This window comes from Chiloscyllium plagiosum, unplaced genomic scaffold (assembly GCF_037043375.1).
Source record: "Chiloscyllium plagiosum isolate Xiang-an unplaced genomic scaffold, Cpla_swu_hap1 HiC_scaffold_5, whole genome shotgun sequence".
In the NCBI taxonomy this organism is placed as follows: Eukaryota; Metazoa; Chordata; class Chondrichthyes; order Orectolobiformes; family Hemiscylliidae; genus Chiloscyllium; species Chiloscyllium plagiosum.
In genome coordinates, this window is record NW_028270143.1 from 40,710,210 (window position 1) to 40,732,444 (window position 22,235).

The 22,235-nt window shown below is 39.4% G+C and overlaps 1 protein-coding gene across 5 annotated transcripts in view; it reads left to right on the forward strand.

The window, feature by feature from the left end:
- The window catches only part of vwde (von Willebrand factor D and EGF domains), a 205,338-nt gene that overhangs the window by 104,791 nt on the left and 78,312 nt on the right, over positions 1–22,235 (forward strand). For all 5 annotated transcript variants that reach the window (XM_043689848.2, XM_087987120.1, XM_043689849.2 and 2 more), the window contains 4 exons: positions 1,145–1,289; positions 4,482–4,705; positions 16,280–16,353; positions 19,520–19,793. In XM_043689848.2, the coding sequence (XP_043545783.2) occupies positions 1,145–1,289; positions 4,482–4,705; positions 16,280–16,353; positions 19,520–19,793 (717 nt within the window). The remainder of the gene's footprint in view (positions 1–1,144; positions 1,290–4,481; positions 4,706–16,279; positions 16,354–19,519; positions 19,794–22,235) is intronic.

Genomic DNA, 22,235 nt, shown 5'->3' on the forward strand with positions numbered 1-22,235 from the left:
ATTGCTACCAAGTTCTATTTTCAAATTTCCAGGATTTTGCTTTTCAATTATTACCATGGGTTAATGTTTATATAGCAAATTCCACTTAAAATTTGATCTTAATTTTCGAGCAAGATGGTGGTCCCATGCACTGATTAAAAATTCAGGTTCACCTAGTTACCCCAATACAGATTTATGAACATTGGGCCTCAGGCAAAGACTTTTGTCCTAATTGAAAAATGGTCATGCCTCCAAGAGGTGCCAACTATCCAGTGATTGAAACTGTCAAGTTGTGCTAATGGAAGTGGTAGCCACTGCTAGGGCTACAGGCAATCTGCAGTGACAATTGTCTGTTGGGTAGGGTGAGTTTAGATCTCCCATTGGTGCTAGTCTGGCAGGCCCCAGAGTACAGGATTGGATTTGCGGACAAGGAGGAAACAAGTGATCAGGGCTAGAGTACCATGACGAGTAGGCTTCCAAAGTTCAGAATACCTGAACAGCATGGATCCCTGCTCAGCTTACAAAGATCCATGACGCCACTGCCTCCATCTTCTGGTAATTGTATTTGATGCACCATCTATCCCCCCCCCACCTCACCCCCACAAATTCTAGCCTGCATCTGGATAGCCATAAAACTTCACCCAAGTTCTTCATGGTGTCCATTCTTCACATCTCAACTGTAGTCAAAAGAGAAACTCAACACAAAAATGCCACTGCAAAATGTGATGCATTGCACCTCAATGCAGATCTTTTAGAATTGGAGCACCAAGAATGCAAGAAATCTGCCTGCTGACAACTATGCACTTGGAAGCTGTGGCTTTTGCGACATTAATGTTTTTACAGTACATATATTAATAATATTGACTTTCGTTCGTTTAAGTAACTCTACCCAAAAGATGCAATTCCTGGTCTTCACACCTCTAACATTGTTCTTTTAATTGGAGTATTTCTTATTGTGTATAACTGTCTGCTTTAAATGAACACTTTCATGTTAACAACCCATGCATTACATTTATAGAACCTGCGGTGTGCACATTGAATTTTAATTTCAACACAAAAGATTAGTTTCAAAATCTGGTGACACAAAGATGTTGCTTTTCAGGCATGTATTTGCTGTGTAATTATTCTGACCTGTCTTTAATACTAAAGTGGTATGAATTGGCAGATTCACCCAGAGGCTTTGACAATAGCAGAGGATGGAAAACAACACAAACTGGTGATTGAGAGTACAGTACCAATCCCTTGCTCTGAATCCAGCCAGACTGAGGATGAATGTAAACTCACAGTTATGCTAAACACAGTTAATCAAGGTAAGCAGCTTTAGTTCACTCTTTATTTCCCACTTTAAGAACTTGCACAAAGTTGGTGTTAGACTGCTGCCAAATTTCACGTTTTGACCTATTATACCCAAATTATGCTGAATACCTTTTTGGGCTACTTGACCAGCTTGAGAGGAGGATCAAATGCATGTATAAAAAGTATGATCCAATACCTGGTTAAAATGTTTTTTGTCATGTTACTAAGCCAAATGTGATACAAACTATTATATCAATATCTTGAAGCAAGTGATCTGAGCAGATGGATTGTTATGTTCACTAATCCTAAAACTCACCAGCAAATTCTTGGTAGCAGGAAGGACACCTGCACAAATTTTACTTGAAAAGATCCTCAGCTGCATTCAGCTTTATCTCTGATTGGTCATTTTGGATTACTAGGGAGTTTCTAAATACAATACATTGACTGCTCTGCATAAGTTCAAAGGTAGGAACTGTATCTTGATTTCTACCAATGGTGCACAAATGTCTGTAAGCAGTGCAGATGTGTTGCCCCATGTACTATTGGAAGATGAGGTGGAAGAGGAGGAAATAGTGGGCAGAGACTTACAGCTGCCAGAGGAAGATGACATGGAAAAGAGGCACTGAAGGCCTGAAGCTTACACAAGAACAAAACGTTGTTCCTTCAGTTAATTGTGGAGCAATGTCGAGAAATGGTGTGCTGGAAAAGCACAGCGGAGCAGGAGAATCGACGTTTCAGGCAACAGCCCTGATGAAGGGCTCGACTCTGATCTCCAGCATCTGCAGTCTTCACTTTCTCCCCCTGAAAGAACAATGTGTCTTGCCAGCTCTGGTTTATGAAGGAATCTGTGCCAGAGCTGTAGCACCAGCTATAACTCAGGAATAGGTTGTACCTTTTATAGTTTGTAGCACTGAAAATGTCCATGGTTCTGAATTGCTACTAAACTGGGGTCATTACAGGTGGTATTAATCAATGCCAGTCAAGCCACTCTTTATTTTGGCATTAAACAGATACCAGATGCAGGCTTCAGTAATGTTACTTAATGCAGCATTCTCCCATGGAGGCAGAAAAGTAGGAACACAGAGATTTGGACTTCATCAGCAAAACAAGTTTCCCCATGGTGTAGGAAATAATTCACTCCATTCATAAACGTGTAGTTATATTAAACACTATGTATTTAAAAAAGGGGTTTCCAAGCATGCGAAGAATCCAGATTTCCTTTTCTTCAAGCAGATTAATGAGCTGCATGGATATTTGCTACAGTCAAAGATAGTTTCATTGCTGAGAGCTCCTTTCAATTCCCGATTTAACTAAATTTAAATTCCACCTCAAGCAACAGTGAACATGAGCTTGTGCCTTTGGAGCCCTAATCCAATCACATGACCACTATGGCACCATCTTCCTTTCTAGATTGATACTTCATCCAAACATCATACGTAGTCTTTATACACTTTGAATACCAGTATGCGGACCAGTATCACTTCAGTGGGTATTGTCACATACACATCAGTGAAAGAATTTGGGCAAGTATCAAGTCTCACCCAGTTCAGTTTTTCAGTTGTGTAAAACAAGTTGTAAAAATAAATGTCACCCTTTTCCAAACCTCCAGAGACTGATTTACATCTGTATTTCCATTTTGCTGAATCAACTTGGTCTCCTTCTTTCTACACTTAGCTTACACTTACAGTATTGTTGCATTGTAGTGTAGTATACACAACAGACTTTATTCCTAAATAAGATGGGGAATCACATTTACATCATATGACAGTTGCTTCAGGTTCTTCTCACTTTCTAGTTCTCTAGTCAACATGACCATCCTCTGTGCACTTCAGTTTGCATAGTTAAATGTACAGTGCACAGATAAGACCATAAAATCCATTCCCAGATCATTTCAAGAATATTTTATTGTCAACTAGCTAACTTAGAATCCATCTAGCCTTTGTCACCACGAGTGTGTTATGTTATTCACTTGTTCTCATCACCCATTTCCTTACACGATCATCTCATAGTTTTCCTGTTCACCTTCACATCCTATTGCAGCATGACTGGTTATGGTTATATAGGTCTGTTCATTTGTTAATCCTTAATTCTCCACGATGTCCAACAATTAATGCTACTACAAAGCATTTCTCCAGTGGCTCCAATTGGGATGCCAAAGCCTGCTTGACATAATGTCAGAGTGCTTGAGATGATTAACCTTGAAAAGCTTTTGCCGTAGGGGTTGCTGTCTGTTGATTGGATCATAGCTGTTGTATGTTTCTGTTGTTGCTTAGTTTCAACGTGGCACTGCTTGAGAGGCTGATGGGGGAATGGGCATGTTGCCATTCTGAAAAAAGATGTTTTGTAGATTTCCAATGATGCACCTTGATTTGGTTTGTTTTTGAATTCCATTTCTCTGTGTAATAGTTGTTTCCAAACAGAACATGACAGATGGTAAGTCCCTAAGTTTATTTTCTATCATTCTTGCAAGCTGGAGGAAAGATTGAAATCCAAGATGGAGTGCCAGTAGTTGTCATGCAAGCTGTCAGAACTGCCGCCAAAGGCTGCATGATGAAGAGTTATCATAATCTGCTGCAATGAGAGTGGCTAGTCACCACATACACTGTGGTTGACTGCTTTAATTCTGAGCCCTTCGAAATGACCCCACACACATTGGAGCTGGTACCCTCTACAGTGTCCAGCAGACATCAGATGCACCAAGAAAAGGAAATGGACAGCCTTCAATCTCCTATTGGCTGGCAAACACAAATAGAGTGCAGACTCTTATTGTAGAGTAAAGTTTCTGGGCTGCTAAATCTCTTTGCTCTTGCTCCTGTGCAATTTTATTTGGTGAAATATCCCAAAGCAGATCTCTCTAACTTAGTTTGTAAATTATATGGGCTGCCAATTTCTACCCACCTGCCTGCTCAGTTCTCACCTGGAGATAAAAAAATCAATGTTGTAATCTGATATTTTCTTAGGATATCGGGTGCCCATCTACACATTTTTATCTGGTGAAGTAAATGGTTAAGAGTTTTGAGGCCAAAATGTTCTTAATCTATTCTCAAACTGATTAATAATGTCCATCCTTCCACTGCAGCAAGTTCACATCTTCACCAATACAAGACCATCTTCACCAAACAGAGAATTCTCGGCATGTTTTATTTTTAATGCAAAAAAACCTGGAAAACCCATCTCATAAAATGTTTAATTCTCATTCTACCCAGATGTACAAAAGATAGGATATTCAGGATCAAATCTTGTCCTTTCTTCATGTCATGTGGACCTACTCCAAGCACCTTGCAATCGAGGTGTATGTTCCCGATCATCCGTTTACTATACAGCGGTGACTGATTTTGCACATGATGGTGACAGCGTGACTGAAATTACATCATGGCCCATTGCCACTGACAACTTCTTATGGAACAGTTACATCCCAGAACCAGTTCAGGTTGTAAAATATTTGTTTGCTAATGGTATATTAAGAATGTGAACTATGTAAGGATGAATTTCTACAGGAGAGGGAATTTGATTGGTCTCTAGTTACATTGTGAAGTGCTAACTGCTCTGGTGAATCCCTGCAGAAATTCACCTCCATGTATGTATTAAGACATATGCTTTGTTCTTTTGTAATTATATTTATAATTCTATTCATTTATCTTGTTGAGCCACTAAAGGACTAATGCTCTTCATATCAAAGGGTATGCAAGCAAATGTTGTTAGAGGGCCGACTGAGATTTAAAATATAAATTAGAAAAAGATTACTTTCATTAATAAAAACTGAGAATCATTCTTCCAAAATATACTGAAGCTAATATGGGGATAATATGAAAGTTGACTCTTCAGTAAATTGGTACATACAATCACAGTGGTTTAGAAATGCCAGGCAGAATAAGTGCACTACCATTTTGTTTTATCATAAGATCAATTCTGTACTCTTATATAAATGCTCATGATTGTCAGTTGTCAGTGAGGCAACCAGATTGAATATAGTCATGAGTTTTATTTACAAAAGGGATGTCAACACCATGGGCAACTAGACTAGGTGGGATTGAGGTTCACAAGGAAGAGGTATTAGAAATCCTGCAGAGTGTGAAAATAGATAAGTCCCCTGGGCCGGATGGGATTTATCCTAGGATCCTCTGGGAAGCTAGGGTGGAGATTGCTGAGCCTTTGGCATGGATCTTTAAATCATCATTGTCTACAGGAATAGTGCCAGAAGACTGGAGGATAGCAAATGTGGTTCCCCTGTTCAAGAAGGGGAGTAGAGACAATCCAGGTAATTATAGACCAGTGACCCTTACTTCAGATGTTGGTAAAGTGTTGGAAAAGGTTATAAGAGATAGGATTTATAATCATCTAGAAAAGAATAATTTGATTAGGGATAGTCAGCATGGTTTTGTGAAGGGTAGGTCGTGCCTCACAAACTTTATTGAGTTCTTTGAGAAGGTGACCAAACAGGGAGATGAGAGTAAACCGGTTGATGTGGTGTATATGGATTTCAGCAAGGCGTTCGATACGGTTCCCCACAGTAGGCTATTGTACAAAATGCGGAGGAATGGGATTGTGGGAGATATAGCAGTTTGGATCAGTAATTGGCTTGCTGAAAGAAGACAGAGGGTGGTGGTTGATGGGAAATGTTCATCCTGGAGTCCAGTTACCAGTGGTGTACCGTAAGGGTCGGTGTTGGGTCCACTGCTGTTTGTCATTTTTATGAACGACCTGGATGAGGGCGTAGAAGGGTGGGTTAGTAAATTTGCAGACAACATGAAGAGGAAGAATGTTATAGGTTACAGAGAGACATAGATAAGCTGCAGAGCTGGGCTGAGATGTGGCAAATGGATAAAAATAATGACTGCAGTAGTAAGGGTATGGAATGCTTTGCCTGCAATGGTAGTAGATTCACCAACTTTAAATACATTTAAGTCATCATTGGACAAGCATATGGACATACATGGAATAGTGTAGGTTAGATGGGCTTCAAATTGGTATGACAGGTCGGCGCAACATCGAGGGCCAAAGGGCCTGCACTGAACTGTGATGTTCTATGTTCTATGTTAAACCTCAAAAATAGGAGAAGAGGTGAAGTTCAAAAAAATAGTTTTGTCTGCATTAGTGTCACATTGTTATGCAGAAAATACAGTCAGGAGTGTTTTCTTGAAAAATTTGCTGTTGTCTCTTAGGATAATTTCAGACCTTTTCAATGATTTTTCAAAGAAAGATGTAGCACTTTTCACTGGTCAGAATGAAACCAGGCCAAGCAGGAAATAACTCTTCCACTGAGCTGAAGTTGATTTAAGTGTTGATTTCAAACTTTGAAGTTTATACATTATTAAGATATTTATTCAATGCCATACATCGAAATATTAGTGTTTCAAATTATAAAATGTTACATTATTGGACTGGACTGCCTGAGTACATTCTGCAAAGCTAAATGTGTTAAGGCAGCACTTCCTTACTTAATTGTCTAATTTGTTTGTTGGGAAGCACAGAATGAGTTTGTGCAGGGGCATTTTAATTGGCCTGGTTTCTCCTGGTGAGGCTGACAAAATTTTACACAGAAATTTTCCCAATAAGAAGTGAAAGTAATTGGCATTTCCGATGTTGGCAATGAACTAAGCCAACTAAATATGGTGAGATCAACACTCTGGTTTTTAAAGGCAAAAGTAATCATAAAGTTGTTTTCTGTTAAGTATAGTATGAATTACAAAGGATCAAGTTTGAAAAATCTCTCGATGCATAACCTGGGTGTTCAGATGCTGCCTTTTGTTTTGTAGAAAATGCTTACAATATGGGTGGATATATGTAACCTGGGCATTTACTTAAAAATCTACCACCATGCAGTAGTCAATAAATTAAATTATTCACAACAATCAAAAATCCCTTGTAATCTTTAGTTTTTAATCTTACAATTTTTTTCAAACAGTACCAAAAAACATTATTGTACACATCTATACAGAATACTGGTATGGTGTCTGTTAAATCTTAACTTATGAATCAGAAATGCAATTAAGCAAATCTGTATTCCCAATAAACTGTATTTGCTTGATGTTATTAGCAATCAATGTATTGAATATCCCAAATGAAATTGTAACACAGATGTTAACTAAATTATTTTGGCAAATAAATTTGTTAAAGTAGTCAATAAGCAGGTTACGTAGGAGCAGGTTGATATGCTCATTGTTACTGCTGCATGGTGGAAATTTGAACAAGGCTTTAATACTACTTTTACACAACAAAGTATTTTTTAAAATAAATTACAGTCTGGTGGGCATTGTGAATATAATCAGTTTTTAACATGTGAACAGGTAATAGAAGATGTCGACATAAAAATGCTATGCCTTCAGATCACTGCCACTCTAATATCTTTTTAAAAACTGAATTCTGGAAATTAATTGTGCACTGTATATTCAATGAAAATAATGAATATCCAGTGGTGATTGTAAGGTAATAATCTTAGTGAGAAAATCAGCTGACTTTCTTGACCAGAATATTATAAATCAAGCAGTTTGCAATGATTACCTAGCCCTGAAATGAGATTACACAGCTTTCGAATTACATGCATGTATCAGTTATTTTTATGAATCATGATTTGCAGTTTGAGGAGATTCTTTTACCTTGCTAGCAGGCATATGAGTGAGCACTAATGGTGTGTGGACTCTATGATAGATGCATGTTCACATTGACACAGAAGAAATTGTAACTAACATAATTATTTACAAATATTGCCAGAGCTGCTTTCCAGAATGTACAATTCAGCAAGTCAGTTCTACAGATGCTGACTGATCCAAGTGTTGGCAGCACTTTCTATTATTATTTATTGCAGATTTATAACATTGGCCCAATATAGTGTTCAGCCCAAAAATAATTTTAGAAGATCTATCTGTGATATTTTTAACACCTCAGTATAATTTAACTTCCAGTCTTGCCATCAGGCTTGCAGTAGATGATGATGTGCAGGTTTACCAATGCAAAATAAACCTGCTCAAAATACCAGAACTCCCTTCCCAATAGCACTGTTGGTGTACTGACATCACAAGGGTGAGGCTGTTTGATAAGGTGGCTCACTTCCCTTAGGGCAGTTTGCAATTGACAAAATAAGTGCTAGCTTACCCAACGATGCACACATTCTAGGATATACAAAGCTAAAAATCACACAACACCAGGTTATAGTCCAACAGGTTTAATTGGAAGCACTAGCTTTCGGAGTGCTGCTCCTTCATCAGGTGGTTCCAATTAAACCTGATGGACTATAATCCGGTGTTGTGTGATTTTTAACTTTGTACACCCCAGTCCAACACCGGCATCTCCAAGTCATTCTAGGAAATAGCATTCCTAGAATGCTTTGGGACATTGGTTGAATTTTCACAAGAATCAACAGTTTAGTTTGAAACAAGGAACTCTTTATCTCCTAGCAGACAACTTAGGTGCTCAGCTTTACACTGCTTCAGGGCTAAAGAGGTCAGATAGTTTGGACTGATGTGGGATGAAGGTATAAAGTCTGTTTCCCAAGAATCCACCTTACTTTGTGATATCTCTGTGGACGTTGAGAGAGAAGCAGCCCTGAATGTTGATGTGAAACACTCGTAGTTGATCAGAGATGTAAGGATTGCCACAAATCAGTGTTTAGCAATGCCTGCAATCATGGGAAGTGCTATGGAGATCTATCCCCCCAAACACTAAGTTTTACTCGCATCATCACAGATATGACAAAGATGGTATCAGTGACCTACTTTATGCTTTTGTGTACACCCAGCTGTAAATTCCTGAATGTTTCTCCCAAGTGTCAGAGGAGGATCAAGGTGGAAAGTAATTGACATAATGGTCACTTTCATAGTCACAGTGTTGGCCACAAAGTTCAGCTGAGATGGGTCTTCTAGGAAACCGTAAATATCTGTTAACATTTGATGGAACAACCTCAACATCCAGGAGAACTGCACCTCTGACAGGTCTGGGAAAATGAACCACTGCACTTGCATGCAGCTGGATAACACGTAAGGCAAGCTCTTCTCTCTGCTCGCCACCTGCAGGTTTCTCCACTACAGACTGTAGTTAATGCTGTTGGTGATTTTAATCCCTTTGTAAGATCCAAACTGAGATCCATTTTGATCAGGTTCTCAAGATGTCTGAAATGCAGAATCTAACCTTTCACTATAAGTGCCATCTTTCCTAGTAGCAAGTTTAGAAAAGTAATTAGGAGAGCTGAGTGTGAAATGCTAATTTACTTCAATTTTGCATGCATTCTTATTTCTGTTTTCTATAGGGTGCTGAATTAAATCTACTTCTATGAACTCATCTGTATTTGTATATTGTTTTGTGATGTCTTCATGTCAAATTTGGTGTGCAAGAGCTCTATCTTGGGATGTTTTACTATTGTGGATGCTACACACAAGTGGTTGTTTGTTATAATGGAGAGTTTTATATGAAGCTCAGAAAATCTGCCAATGTACCACTATATGTGACAAAGGAATGAATTATCCCAGAGACATGAACAGAAGTCACAGACCTAATTCGGCTCCTGATTCAGTAACATCTTGATTTTAAAATTTGCACCCTTTTTTTCAAATCCCTAATCTTCATCCCTCCCTATTTTTGTAGTCCTCTCCAATCCCACAGCCGCAAAGATATCTCTGCTTATCTAACAGGTTCTTGCACATTTCTGGTTCATATTGTACCATTCCTGATGAGGAGCTAATACCCGACTCTCCTCTTTGGGTGCTGCCTGATCAGCTGTGCTTTTCCAGCACCACACTCTTTGACTTGTACCATTGTTGTTGAACTTTTTGTCAGTTGCTTAGTATCTAAGCTCCAGAATTCCCCCTTTACACCTTTCTACCTCACTTTCCTCCTTTAAAAACACTCCTTTAAAAACTTCCTCTCTGATCAAACCTTTAATCATTGACCCTAATGTCTCCTTATGAGGACCAGTGTCCTACTTAGTTTCAGTAATGCTCCTGTGAAGTGCTTTGCGAGATTAATGCTAAAGGTGCTATATAAGTATAAAACGTTGATGATGTTGTCAACTGTAGTTTAGTTGATATTGTTGTCACATTCCTAAGTATGATGGTTGTGGGTTCAAGTCAAATCCCCTAAGACATGAGGATAAAAACAGTTTAGATTAACATTCCATTGAAGTACCAAGTATATGCTACAGTGTTGGAGGTGATGACTTTTCAGATGAAATGTTGAACAGAATCCTACTCTCCTCTCCTGGACTCAAGGAGTCCCATTGGATTATTCTGAAGAATACAGTACGGTGACATGGCCAATACTTAATGCTCGATTAACTCCAATAAAATGAAACTCATTTCTTGGTCAGTAGCATATTTCTCCTTCCCCTGGAATTACGTTTTGCGTGGATTTAAAAGTAAGGGAAAGTGGCTAATGGAAGCAAATAGATGAGAGGTCCTGGAAGCTGAGTATATCCATCTGTTTTGAACATTGTGTGCTCAGGAGGCAGGTCACCAAGTGAGGATGAGTAGCTGAGAGAGAGAGCATGATCTGCAACTGCAAAGATTTGGATAGCAATGCACCCTTCCAGAGAGAGAATCTGGCAGAGAGGTATGGGAGAGTGGGAGAAGAGTCTGAAAGACATCAGAAGCTCCCACCTGCACACACATGAAGAAATCCAGTAGTGCAGTTCCACAGACAGCAGTACATTCAAGGGTCAATCTGTTAATTCATCCATGACTATAAGGCTCATTCAACAGCACCTTCCAAGCCTAAAGCCTCCTCCACCATCTGAAAGGATAAAGGCAGCACTACCTGCAAGTTCTCCTCCAAGCCACATACCATCCTGATTTGGAGATGAATCATCACTGCTTTGTAACTGTCATAAAATCAAACTTTGGAACTCCCCTCTGAAAAACCTGTATCTACACAACTACTTTGGCTCCAACCTTGTCCCAGTTCTTTGAAAGCAATTAGGGGAGGATTACAAATTCTGGCCTTGGCAATGCTGCCCACGTCCCATGAATGTGTCAAAGATATTGCACTAACCTAGGTAGTGTTAGAGTGTACAAGTGTAGCCATCAAAGCATACACATGGCCATCATCAATAGAAAATGACTGTTTTTCCAGTGCACTTCTGGCTCTGAGAGCAATCATTACTTGGGTACCATGAGCTGTTCTGTCTAACTGCATGCCTTCAAGTTTTGGATTCTTGGTGACAAAGGGTATGGTCTCTGGTGTGTGAGAAATCCAATGACAGATTTAAAGATGAGATGAAAAGCTTGGATAGAGCAACCTGAGCAGGCTATAAATTACACGAAGATATAATTCAGTTGCCTGGATCAATCTGTTGTCCCCCTCAATTTGCCTCAGTAAGTGTTTTGTCGATGGTGGTATCTGCTGTGCTTTAAAAAAGCTTGATATTGCAAACGGGGAAGGCATTGAGCAATGATTGAGTTAGTTGTGAGAGCTCCTCGATGTGTGAAGAATGTGGGAGAAGCTGATGATGAGCCAATGCAGCAGACAAGGAGCAATCTCATGGGGCTTGGGAGGCTCGCTCAAGTGACCCATACTACCTCCCAAAAGTTCGCTATCTTGTTGTAGGTAACTTTCCTTTATTTAAAAGTTGCTGGTCATGTGTCCAGCATAAGCAATAAAAGCAGAAGGAGGCTGTTTGTCATTGAATAAATTCATGGCTGAATTTGTTTGTGTTCTTAACTCCATTTTGCTGTCTCCCCTCTTAATCTGTGAATTCCTCGTCGGGCGAACTCTGTCCACTCTGTCTCAAAAGTCTGTCTGGAATATTTTCAGTGATCTAACTGCCTCTGTTTGCTGTGGATGAGAAATTCAAAGATTGATGACCTACTGAAAGAAGACATTTCATTTTCATATTAACTAAGGGCTCTTTTAATTTAAACTCTGCCTGCTAATTCTAGATAACCCTCAAAGAGAAACATCATCTCAGCATCTATTCTGTCGAGACAGATTGGGATCTTATGTTTCAAGATCACCCCTCATTTTTCTAAATGAAACAAGCTGTTCATTCTTTCCTCAAATGACATCAGGAATTCCTGATGAAGGACTTTTTTCCCAAAGCGTTGATTCTCCTGCTCATGGGATGCTGCCTGACCTGCTGTGCTTTTCCAGTACCGCAGTCTTGACTCTAATTTCCAGCATCTGCAGTCCTCATTTTTGCCCATCCCTGGAATCAGTCCACTGAACCTGCCCTGAACTGCTTCCAACTCAAATATATCCCTTGTTAAGGAAGGAGATTGAAACTGTCCACAGTACTGCAGGTGCAGTCTCACCAATGACCAATGACTTACCTGCTATTTTGCTCCATCTGCTTGCATTAAAAATATGGGCAATTCAGCAATCAGATGTGTGATTATTCGTCCCAACCAGCACTTGAGGTGAGCCAAGTACTACTGAAGTCACAAGGAGCTGTCAGTAATGGGAGAGAGAGGCAGTGAGCACTAGAAAGTTGAACAGGTCCCTAGCAAAACTGGAATAAATGGGTATCGGGCAAACTCTCCGGTGGTTGGAGTCATGCGTAACATAGGAAGATGGTTGTGGTTGTTGGAGGTCCATCATCTCAGCTCCAGGAGTTTCTAAGGGTGGTGTCCTCGACTGTAGTTTAGTTGATATTGTTGTCACATTCCTAAGTATGATGGTTGTGGATTCAAGTCAAACCATCTTCAACTAATTTATCAATGACCTTCCCTCCATCATAAGGTCAGAAGTGGAGAGGTTCACTGCGCAATGTTCAGCACCAATGGCAACTCCACAGATACTGAAGCAGTCCATGTTCGAATGCAACAATATCTGGACAATATCCAGGCTTGGGCTGACAAGTGACAAGTAACATCTGTGCCACACAAATGCCAGGCTATGACCATCACCAATAAGAGACAATTTAACCATGGCCCCTTGGCATTCAATGGTGTTACCATCACTGAATCCCCCACTATCAACATCCTGAGGGTTATCATTGACCAGAAACTCAACGTGGCTCGCAATATAAACACAGTGGCTACAAAAGCAGGTCAGAGGTTAGGAATATTGTAGCAAGTAACTCGCCACCTGACTCCCCAAAACCTGTCCATCATCTATAAGGCACAAGTCAGGTTTGTGATGGAATATTCTCCAGTTGCCTGGATGAGGGCAGACCCAACAATACTCCCAGAAGCTTGACACCATCCAGGACATAGCAGCCTGCTTGATTGGCTCTACATCCATAAGCATTCACTCCTTCACCACCGGTGCTCAGTAGCAGCAGTGTGTACTATATACAATAGCACTGCAGAAATTCACCAAAGATCCTCAGACAACACCTTCCAAACACACGACCTCTTCCATCTTGAAGGACAAGGGCAGCAGACACATGGGAACACCACCACCTTCAATTTCCCCTCCAAGTCACTCATCATCCTGTCTTGGAAATACATCACGTTCACTGTTACTGGGTCAAAATCCTGGAATTCCTTCCCTAATGGCATTTTGTGTCAACCCACAGCAGGTGGACTGCAGCGATCCAAGAAGGCAGCTCATCCCTGCCTTCTCAAGGGCAACCAAGGATTGGCAATAAATGCTGACCACCCAGTGCTGCTCACATCCTGCAAAATGAATTTTAAAATTACAAGCAGTAATTCCTTAACAATGTGTCAGTCATGAAGCCCAAGTGTAGCTAGTTGGTTTTCTTAATGGTCTTTCCCGTTCTCCATTGTGATGCTTCTCCTGCATTGCTTGCTGCTATGGGCGATACGCTGCAGACCTTACTGCCCTGTCTGTTTACGTGACCTTACTGACCAAGCCTCTCTAATGTGAATTGCAAGCCCCTCAGTAAAGTGTCGACTACATATATTGGTAATATGAGCAAGGATATTTATGCACTTGCAGCACAGCAGTCAGTGTCTCTGGATGAACCCACAGATAGTGACCTCCTCTGCGATCCTCATTTCATCTTGCTTGGTCAGTCAGTCCTTCTTCACCTGTCCCTGTTAAAGAGAACTGTCCGCTTTGCCTGGGGAATCTGCAGAGAAACTACATCCAGTTATCTGTGAACCACCCGCATTGTTAATCTTAAGAACTCTCTACCCCAAAGGTTTTTATATACTCTAATGTATCTTTTTAAGGCTGACATGATGGGTTTCTTGGCTCTCAGGGAATCGAGAGTTTGGAAGAGCATTGGAGTTGAATCCCAATATCAGCCATGATCATATTAAATAGCGGTGCAGACTTGACGAACTGTATAGTCTACTCCAGCTCCTATATCCTGTCATTGCTGGCACATGTCACCGAATACCATAGTCATTTATAATTAATTGCAACAATTGAAGGACAGCTTGTCGTTGAACCCCTCCTGGGTATCCTGCCCTGGCCTCATCACCCTTGCACACATTTCTGGCAATTGATTGAGCAATTGACATGAGATTAGATTAGATTAGATTAGATTAGATTAGATTACTTAGTGTGGAAACAGGCTCTTCGGCCCAACAAGTTCACACCGACCTGCCGAAGCGCAACCCACCCAGACCCATTCCCCTACATTTACCCCTTCACCTAACACTATGGGCAATTTAGCATGGCCAATCCGCCTAACCTGCACATTTTTGGATTATGGGAGGAAACCGGAGCACCCGGAGGAAACCCACGCAGTCACGGGGAGAATGTCAATCGCCTGAGGTGGGAATTGAACCGGGGTCTCTGGTGCTGTGAGGCCGCAGTGCTAGCCACCGTGCCGCCCATGATTGTTTACTATCAGTGAATCATCTTGTGAGGAGAAGCAATGGCAACTGTTCCAAGTCTCAGCAGTGGGACCCTAGACTATCCGGAAAATCCATTTCAGGACAAAGCCCTTTCATCAAAAGAAAGCAGTAATGTTGGGTATAAGGCTAAGGAGAGAAAGTGAGGACTGCAGGTGCTGGAGATCAGAGCTGAAAATGTGTTGCTGGAAAAGCACAGCAGGTCAGGCAGCATCCAAGGAAGGATCCAAGAAGGGCTCATGCCCGAAACGTCGATTCTCCTGTTCCTTGGATGCTGCCTGACCTGCTGTGCTTTTCCAGCAACACATTTTCAGCTATAAGGCTAAGGCTATGCTGCACTGCAATATGCTACTTTATAAGTGCCTGTTTCAATCTTGATGTATTTTTAGATATTGTCAAAAAAGTAAATGGCCAAGCATTTCCACTTTGAATATATTTGTTGACTTTTCTTACGAATATTTGTTTGCATAAGTTTGTTTATGACCCATTTGTGCACAAACTCATTGGCGTATAGTTGAAAGTGAAATCTGGCATACATCAAGAGTTGTTTTTTATAAATTGTATTAAAACATTCCTCCTTATATTCAAAAGGCATCATTTGAGGGAGTTTACTTATAAAACAGAAAATGATGTTGATCTCAAAAATGTGTAAGCAAATTTGTTTAAATATAACAATTTTTAAAATCTGAACAAAACTATTTATTTGCGACATCCGCCTAAAAGAGTCACATTCTTGATAATTTTTAAATTAAATATTATGTTTAAATATTTTATTATATATTTTATTAAGTCAAACACTAGATCTTTCATTGTTACTCCTTAGAATTTAATTTTTGGTATATTCTCAACATGAAGAATCTCCTTGAAGGTTCTGAGTAGCTTCAATTAGTGTAAATTCACCAGAGTGGTTAGTTTGATCTGAGGCTAACTTCATATGCAACATTCCTCCATTAAATTAAGGCCAAAGATCATGGGGACCTGTACTGGAGGTTCCTTGATCTTTTGTACTAGCTTGGCCAAATTTGAACAAATTATGTCTAAAATAGGTTTGTCCAAACTTCCAGTCATCTTATTTTGTTTTACAAATTTCCTGTGTAAATGTTTGTATACATCAATTTGATGCACCCAGCAATTAACTGAAACCACAGGGAGTAGATGTGGGAAATTTTGTTCTCTTGTTGTATGTGGCCTTTAATCCGTGTTACTATTTAATACAGCTGCTCGCTGGGTGAGCAAGATTGAACCATTAGTGGTTCTTTTCTACGAAATGATGCAGATGGTTAATTTTTTTTTTCTTCCTTGAAATTTAGATAATTGTGAAAGATGTTCCCACTGCCTATTGTTACTCATTTACAGATCCGCATCTGATCACATTTGATGGCAGGTAATTTGCAATTACATTTAATTTGTTTTCTTGTCTATTCTTAACTAGTCTTGCTCAATCTTCAAGTTGACTGAGAGCACATATCTTATCATTTCAGAGATTGGGTGGTTACCCTGTGGTCTTGTGCAAATGATACTCAATAGGAGAGCAGAAGGGGTACACGTACTGGGTAATTTTTAACTCCTCAACTGATAAATCTTACTCAGATGGGAGATTGAGTAGTTAACATGTGACACATGAAACTAGCCAGCCTTGATCACTCACTCACATTTCCAGTTTTAATGAAGGCAGGATGAAGCACAGGCAATCAGTCCACACTCGGGGACAGGCTAGCTTTTTTTAATAAGGTCGTGTCCGTCTATTTTAATAGCAATTCTGTTTTTTAACCTTGGTCAACTTGAATTCCAAAAGCCTTGGGTAGCTCAACATTAAATGGAGGCAATAGAAGCTGATCCATCAGGTAAATAGCTTTGCAGCATGGTTGTGTGCCTGGAGGAACAGGAAGCTTCCCTCCAGGCTCAACAAAGTTGTCTCTGTATACTCCAGTACGCCCTACTCTGCAATTTGCCTGCAGTGTCCACGCATACTACCAACAATCAGTTTGAACTTCCTCAACCATTCTTGATTCAGTCACTGTTTTCCTCTTTGCCCAGATTGTACATGCAGTTGTTTCTCCCAACCCACATACATTACCTTCTCCCTGATCCCTGAATTAATTTTTCTCTCCCTGTTGCTCCACCACAGTCATCTTTTCTGCCTTGCATGGTTTAAAACTGTCACTCAGATTGGTGTTTGTGTAGGAAAACAAAAATACCATCAGGTGTCGTAGCATAAGTAGGCTATTCGGCTTGTTGTGTTTACTCTGCCATTCACAGTATTATGGTTGATCTGATAATCTGCAACTCCACTTTCCTGGGTTTTCCGATAGCCATTGATTCTATTACTGGTTAAAATATCTATCCATCTCAGGTTTGTCTGTACTTAATGACCCAGTCTCAATAGCCCTCTGTGGTAAAGAATTCACAGATTCAGTACCCTTTAAGAGAGGAGGTTCCTCCTCATCTCTGTCTTAAATAGGTGACCCCATAGGCTTGTCTTATTATGCATTTTGGTCCCAGATTCTCCCACAAGGAGAAACAACATTTATGCATCTATCCTGTTGAGTCCCCCATGAATCTTGCATATTACAATAAAGACACCTCTCATTCTTCTAAACTCCAACAAGTACAGGCCATTCTGCTGTACCTCCCCTAATGAGAAAATGCTTCTAACCTGAGTTAAAATCAGTGAACCTTGTCTGGCTACCTCCAATGCCACTATGACTTTTCTTAGGTCAGGGGCCCAAAACTGCTCACTGTATTCCAGGTGTCATTTGCCTGATATTTAGTTTCATTTTTCATACTTCCAGGTTTTGAAATAAAGGCTCACATTTCTCTTACTTTCCTTATCATCTGTTGAACTTGTATGCGAGCTTTTGGTGATTTATACACAAAGACCCACTCTACCTCACCCCACCAAAAAAAACCTTCTCTGCTATAGCTTTCTGCAATCGTTCTCCATTTAACTAATATTCAGTTCCTTCATTCCACTGGCCCAAGTGCATTACTGTATATTTTCCCACATTGTATTCGATGTATCAAGCTTTTGCCCACTCACTTAACCTGTCTATATCTCTCTGTCTGCTCTTCGTGTTATCGTCAATACTTCCTTCTTTAACTCTTTGAGTTATCCACAAACCTACTATAGTTCATTCACATCCCTCAGCTGGATGTCAAATTATGCTATTGGTGACATGAATGGGGGCTACCGACTTGAGCATTTACAACATTTTGTGGGGGGACGGGGTAGGATAAAATATGCATGAGGATGGGGAAGCCCATATTTTCTGGTTGCTTATCAATAACCCCTACTCCTGCACCCTCTTTTTGGCACAGTGATAGTATCTCTACCCCTGTTCTAGGAGGTCTGAGTTTAAGTCGTACCTGCTCCAGAGGTAACATCGCTGGACAGGTTGATTAGAAAAATGGGTATAGCTCTTATAATAGATGATGGTTATTAGAACAGATAATACTGGCCTCTAATTTTACTTCTATTTTGATTTTCCACCTCACTCTTTCCTCCAAATAAATAAAGGCCTACTCCATGCCATTCTCCATTAAACAACAAAGAAGCCAACCAAAAAAAAAGAACACTTTAGTACCATAACATTTAGTGATAGTAAAGGCAAAATGTGCAAATTACTTTAAGTATGTGAGTCATCACTAAAATATGATGTTTTACCCCTATTTGACTGCTCATTCGTCATACTGAACTTCTACTAGCTGCGACAGTCATAGAGATGTACAGCGCAGGAACAGACCCTTCAGTCCAACTCGACAGTGCCAACCAGATATCCTAAATTTAATTTAGTCCCATTTGCCAGCATGTGGTCCATATCCTGCTAAACCCTTCCTATTCATATACTCATCCAGATGCCTTTTAAATTGTACCAGCTCATTCCATACACACACCACACTCTGCGTGAAAAACTTTCCCCTTCAATCCCTTTTTAAATCTTTCCCCTCGTACTCTTGCAATTTTCAAATATTGTAACAGATTTTGTGGAGCCACTGAAATTGTTTATCTCTTCAACGAAAACAAATTAATAAATAATTCTAGCAGTAATGGAGTACTGATGTTGTGCTGTGTTGGGTGTGCTATCTATGAATGCAAAATTAAACTCTGCTGACTTTGCAGGTTGCAATAAATGATCCCATTGCACTATTTGAAGAAAATCATTGCCATTTTTTGATGTCATAAAAAAATTATAAACCATTAACATTTCAAGATTTTATTGTAAACTTTTTCAAGTTCTATAAAGCATTTTTAAATGAATATTTTAATTGTGACAAGTTCTCTGACTGTGAAACCATACTGCAAGAGAGTATGCGTTGTAAAATGTGACCTTTGATTAAATTAATTTTGTAACAGTACTAAATATACTATACAATATGCATACAACTTCATTTATGGTATGTTGAATACTGTCAAAATATTCCTATAACTATAAGATATTGCTATGACTATAATTTTCATTTAGTTAATCTTATTTAGTAAAGTTTGCATTATGCCAAATTCTATTGCTGTTGCTTCTAGTCACTGCAGCATAATTTCTTTACAACCATAGACGTTATGATAATTACAAAACTGGGACCTTTATGCTGTATAAGAGTACTGCTCGAGACTTTGAGGTGCATGTCCGTCAATGGGAATGTGGAAGTTCCTCTTACCCAGCTTCCTGCAACTGTGGATTTGTAGCTAAGGAAGGAGGAGACATTATTTCTTTAGACATGTGTAATGGTCAACTGCATGAAACTAGACCACATTTATCTGTGAAAAGTCAAGATATTACTGGTAACAACGTTAAAATCACTAAATCATACCAAGGAAAGAAAATAACAGTAAGTATATTTCCTTATACTTTTTACAGTTGTACTTATGTTAAATTAAGTCACAATCAAGAAAAGTTCTAAAGAAGGGTCACTGGGCCCGAAACATTAATTTTTGCTTTTTCTCTGCAGAAACTGCCAGACCTGAGTTTTTCCAGCAATTTCTGTTTTTGTTTCTGATTTCCACCATCCTCACAGTTCTTTGGATTTAGTCAATAACATGACTGTTGATTATGTCAGTGGACAAATACTTATTACCTGCATGACGACATTTTGTTTTGTGCATATGTTGAATGAATTATTTTAGGCTGCAATAAATTTGGAAGAATGAGCTCTCTAATTCAATGTATAACTTGAATTTCTAAAAATATAAGTTTTCTATTTATTTCTATTCCAAGCTTACTATAAGATAAACATTAGTACATGACATACCAAAACAACCAGTGTAACTTAGCCATACAGCAAGAATACTATTCGTTAATTATATTATTTCACTATAAGTTACTTTGGTTAACACATAGAGAGAGAGTATAAAATGAAAAGAACTACTTCTGAGTGTGTTGGAGCAGAAAGAATCTGGTGTATATATGCGTAAGTTATTAAATGTGACAAGATAGATGGAGATAGAGTGTGATAGTGGAGGGTTGTTTTACAGACTGGAGGGCTGTGACCTGTGGTGTTTCACAAGGATTGTTACTAGGTCCACGTTTTTGTTTGTCATTTATATAAACAATATGGGTGAGAATGTAGGAGGCATTGTTACTAAGTTTGCAGATGACACCAAAATTGGTGGTCTAGTGGACAATGAAGAAGATAATCTAATATTACAAAGAGATATTGATCAATTAGGTCAGTGGGCTGAGGTGTGGTAGATTAAGTTTAATTTGGATAAATGTGAGGTTTTGTATTTTGGTAATACAAGCAAGGCCAGGATTTATAGAATTAATGGTAGGGTGATGTTGTAGAAAAGAGACACTACGGGTTCAGGTCCACAATTCCTTGAAATTTGCATCACAGGTAGACAGGGTGGTTTGAGATATAATAATAGACTTTAAGGGGTGACTTTATTGAGGTTTATAAAATTATTAGGGGCATAGATAAGGAGAATGACGAGGGTCTTTTCCCTAGGATGGGGAGTTCAAAAGGAGGAGGTATGTTTTTAAGGTGAGAGGAGAAAGATTTAAAAAGGACATGGAGGTAACATTTTGCATGCACACTGGTTCATGTGTCAAGTGAACTACTAGAGAAAATGGTGGGTGCAGGGACAGTTACAATGTTTAAAGGACATTTTGGATAAGTTCCCAAATGGGAAAGGTTTGAAGGGATGTGGCCAAGTGCAGACAGGTAGAACCAACTTAGTTTGGAGACATGGTTTTTGTACACTAGTCGGACCCAAGTGTCTTTTTCCATGCTGTATAACTCTGCCCGTTGACTATGTAATATACAGCATCCAAGACTTTAGTAGGAGTATTGAGTTATAAAACAGAGATTATGCTCGGTATCACCCTTATGAAGTGGTAAGAGGTTTACAAGAATTGTTTCAGGAATAAGAAATCTCAGGTATGAAGATAAGTTGCATATACAAATGAGGAACAATAGTAGTTTACGTAGCTCTTCAAGATTGCTCTGCCATTCAATACAATCATTGCTGATCTGGTTTTGATCTCAACTCTACATTCCTGCATATCCCTGATAATCTTTCATCCCCTTAGTAATTATGAATCTGTCAACCTCTGCATGGTTTTAAATTCTTCCATAAGAGGAAACATCCTTTCAAAATACATCTAGTCAAAATTTATCTGGTCAAATCCCTTCAGAATCTTATAGGTATCAATTAAATCACCCCTGACTCTTTAACTGCAAAACCTAGCTTTTCCTCATAACTTTCCCTGACTTGCTTCCAAAGCATTAACATCCTCCTCTAAGAACGGTGACCAAGTACTGTACATAGTACTCCAGACGCAGTCTCACTAATGCCCTTTTTTCTTAAGCTATCAACTCTCTTCTCGCGGATTCAATTCCGCTCACAATGAATCATAGCATTCTTTTAGTTTTCATGATTTCTTGCTGTACCTGCATACTAACCTTCTGCAATTCATGCACTGGGACACCCAGGTCTCTGTACGTCTCAGCAGAAGTTGGGATTGCTTTCCTTGGAGAGAAGCTAAGATGAGATTTAATTAACACTTTCAATATCATGACTGTTCTCGACAAAGTCAACAGCGATAAATACAATAGTTTAAAATGTTGGCAACATCCAGTCATATATTTCTCCAGTCAGAGTTTTATTTTAGTTCACGTGTACATCAATTGTACTCTTTCCTTGCTTGCTTTATTTATACACACAGTTCACACCCAGTCAATCCTTAATAGATCTCTATCATCTATTTCCAAATTTAGTAGTCTCAGTCATCCCCTTCAGATCATACTGATATTAACAGATAGGATGAAACT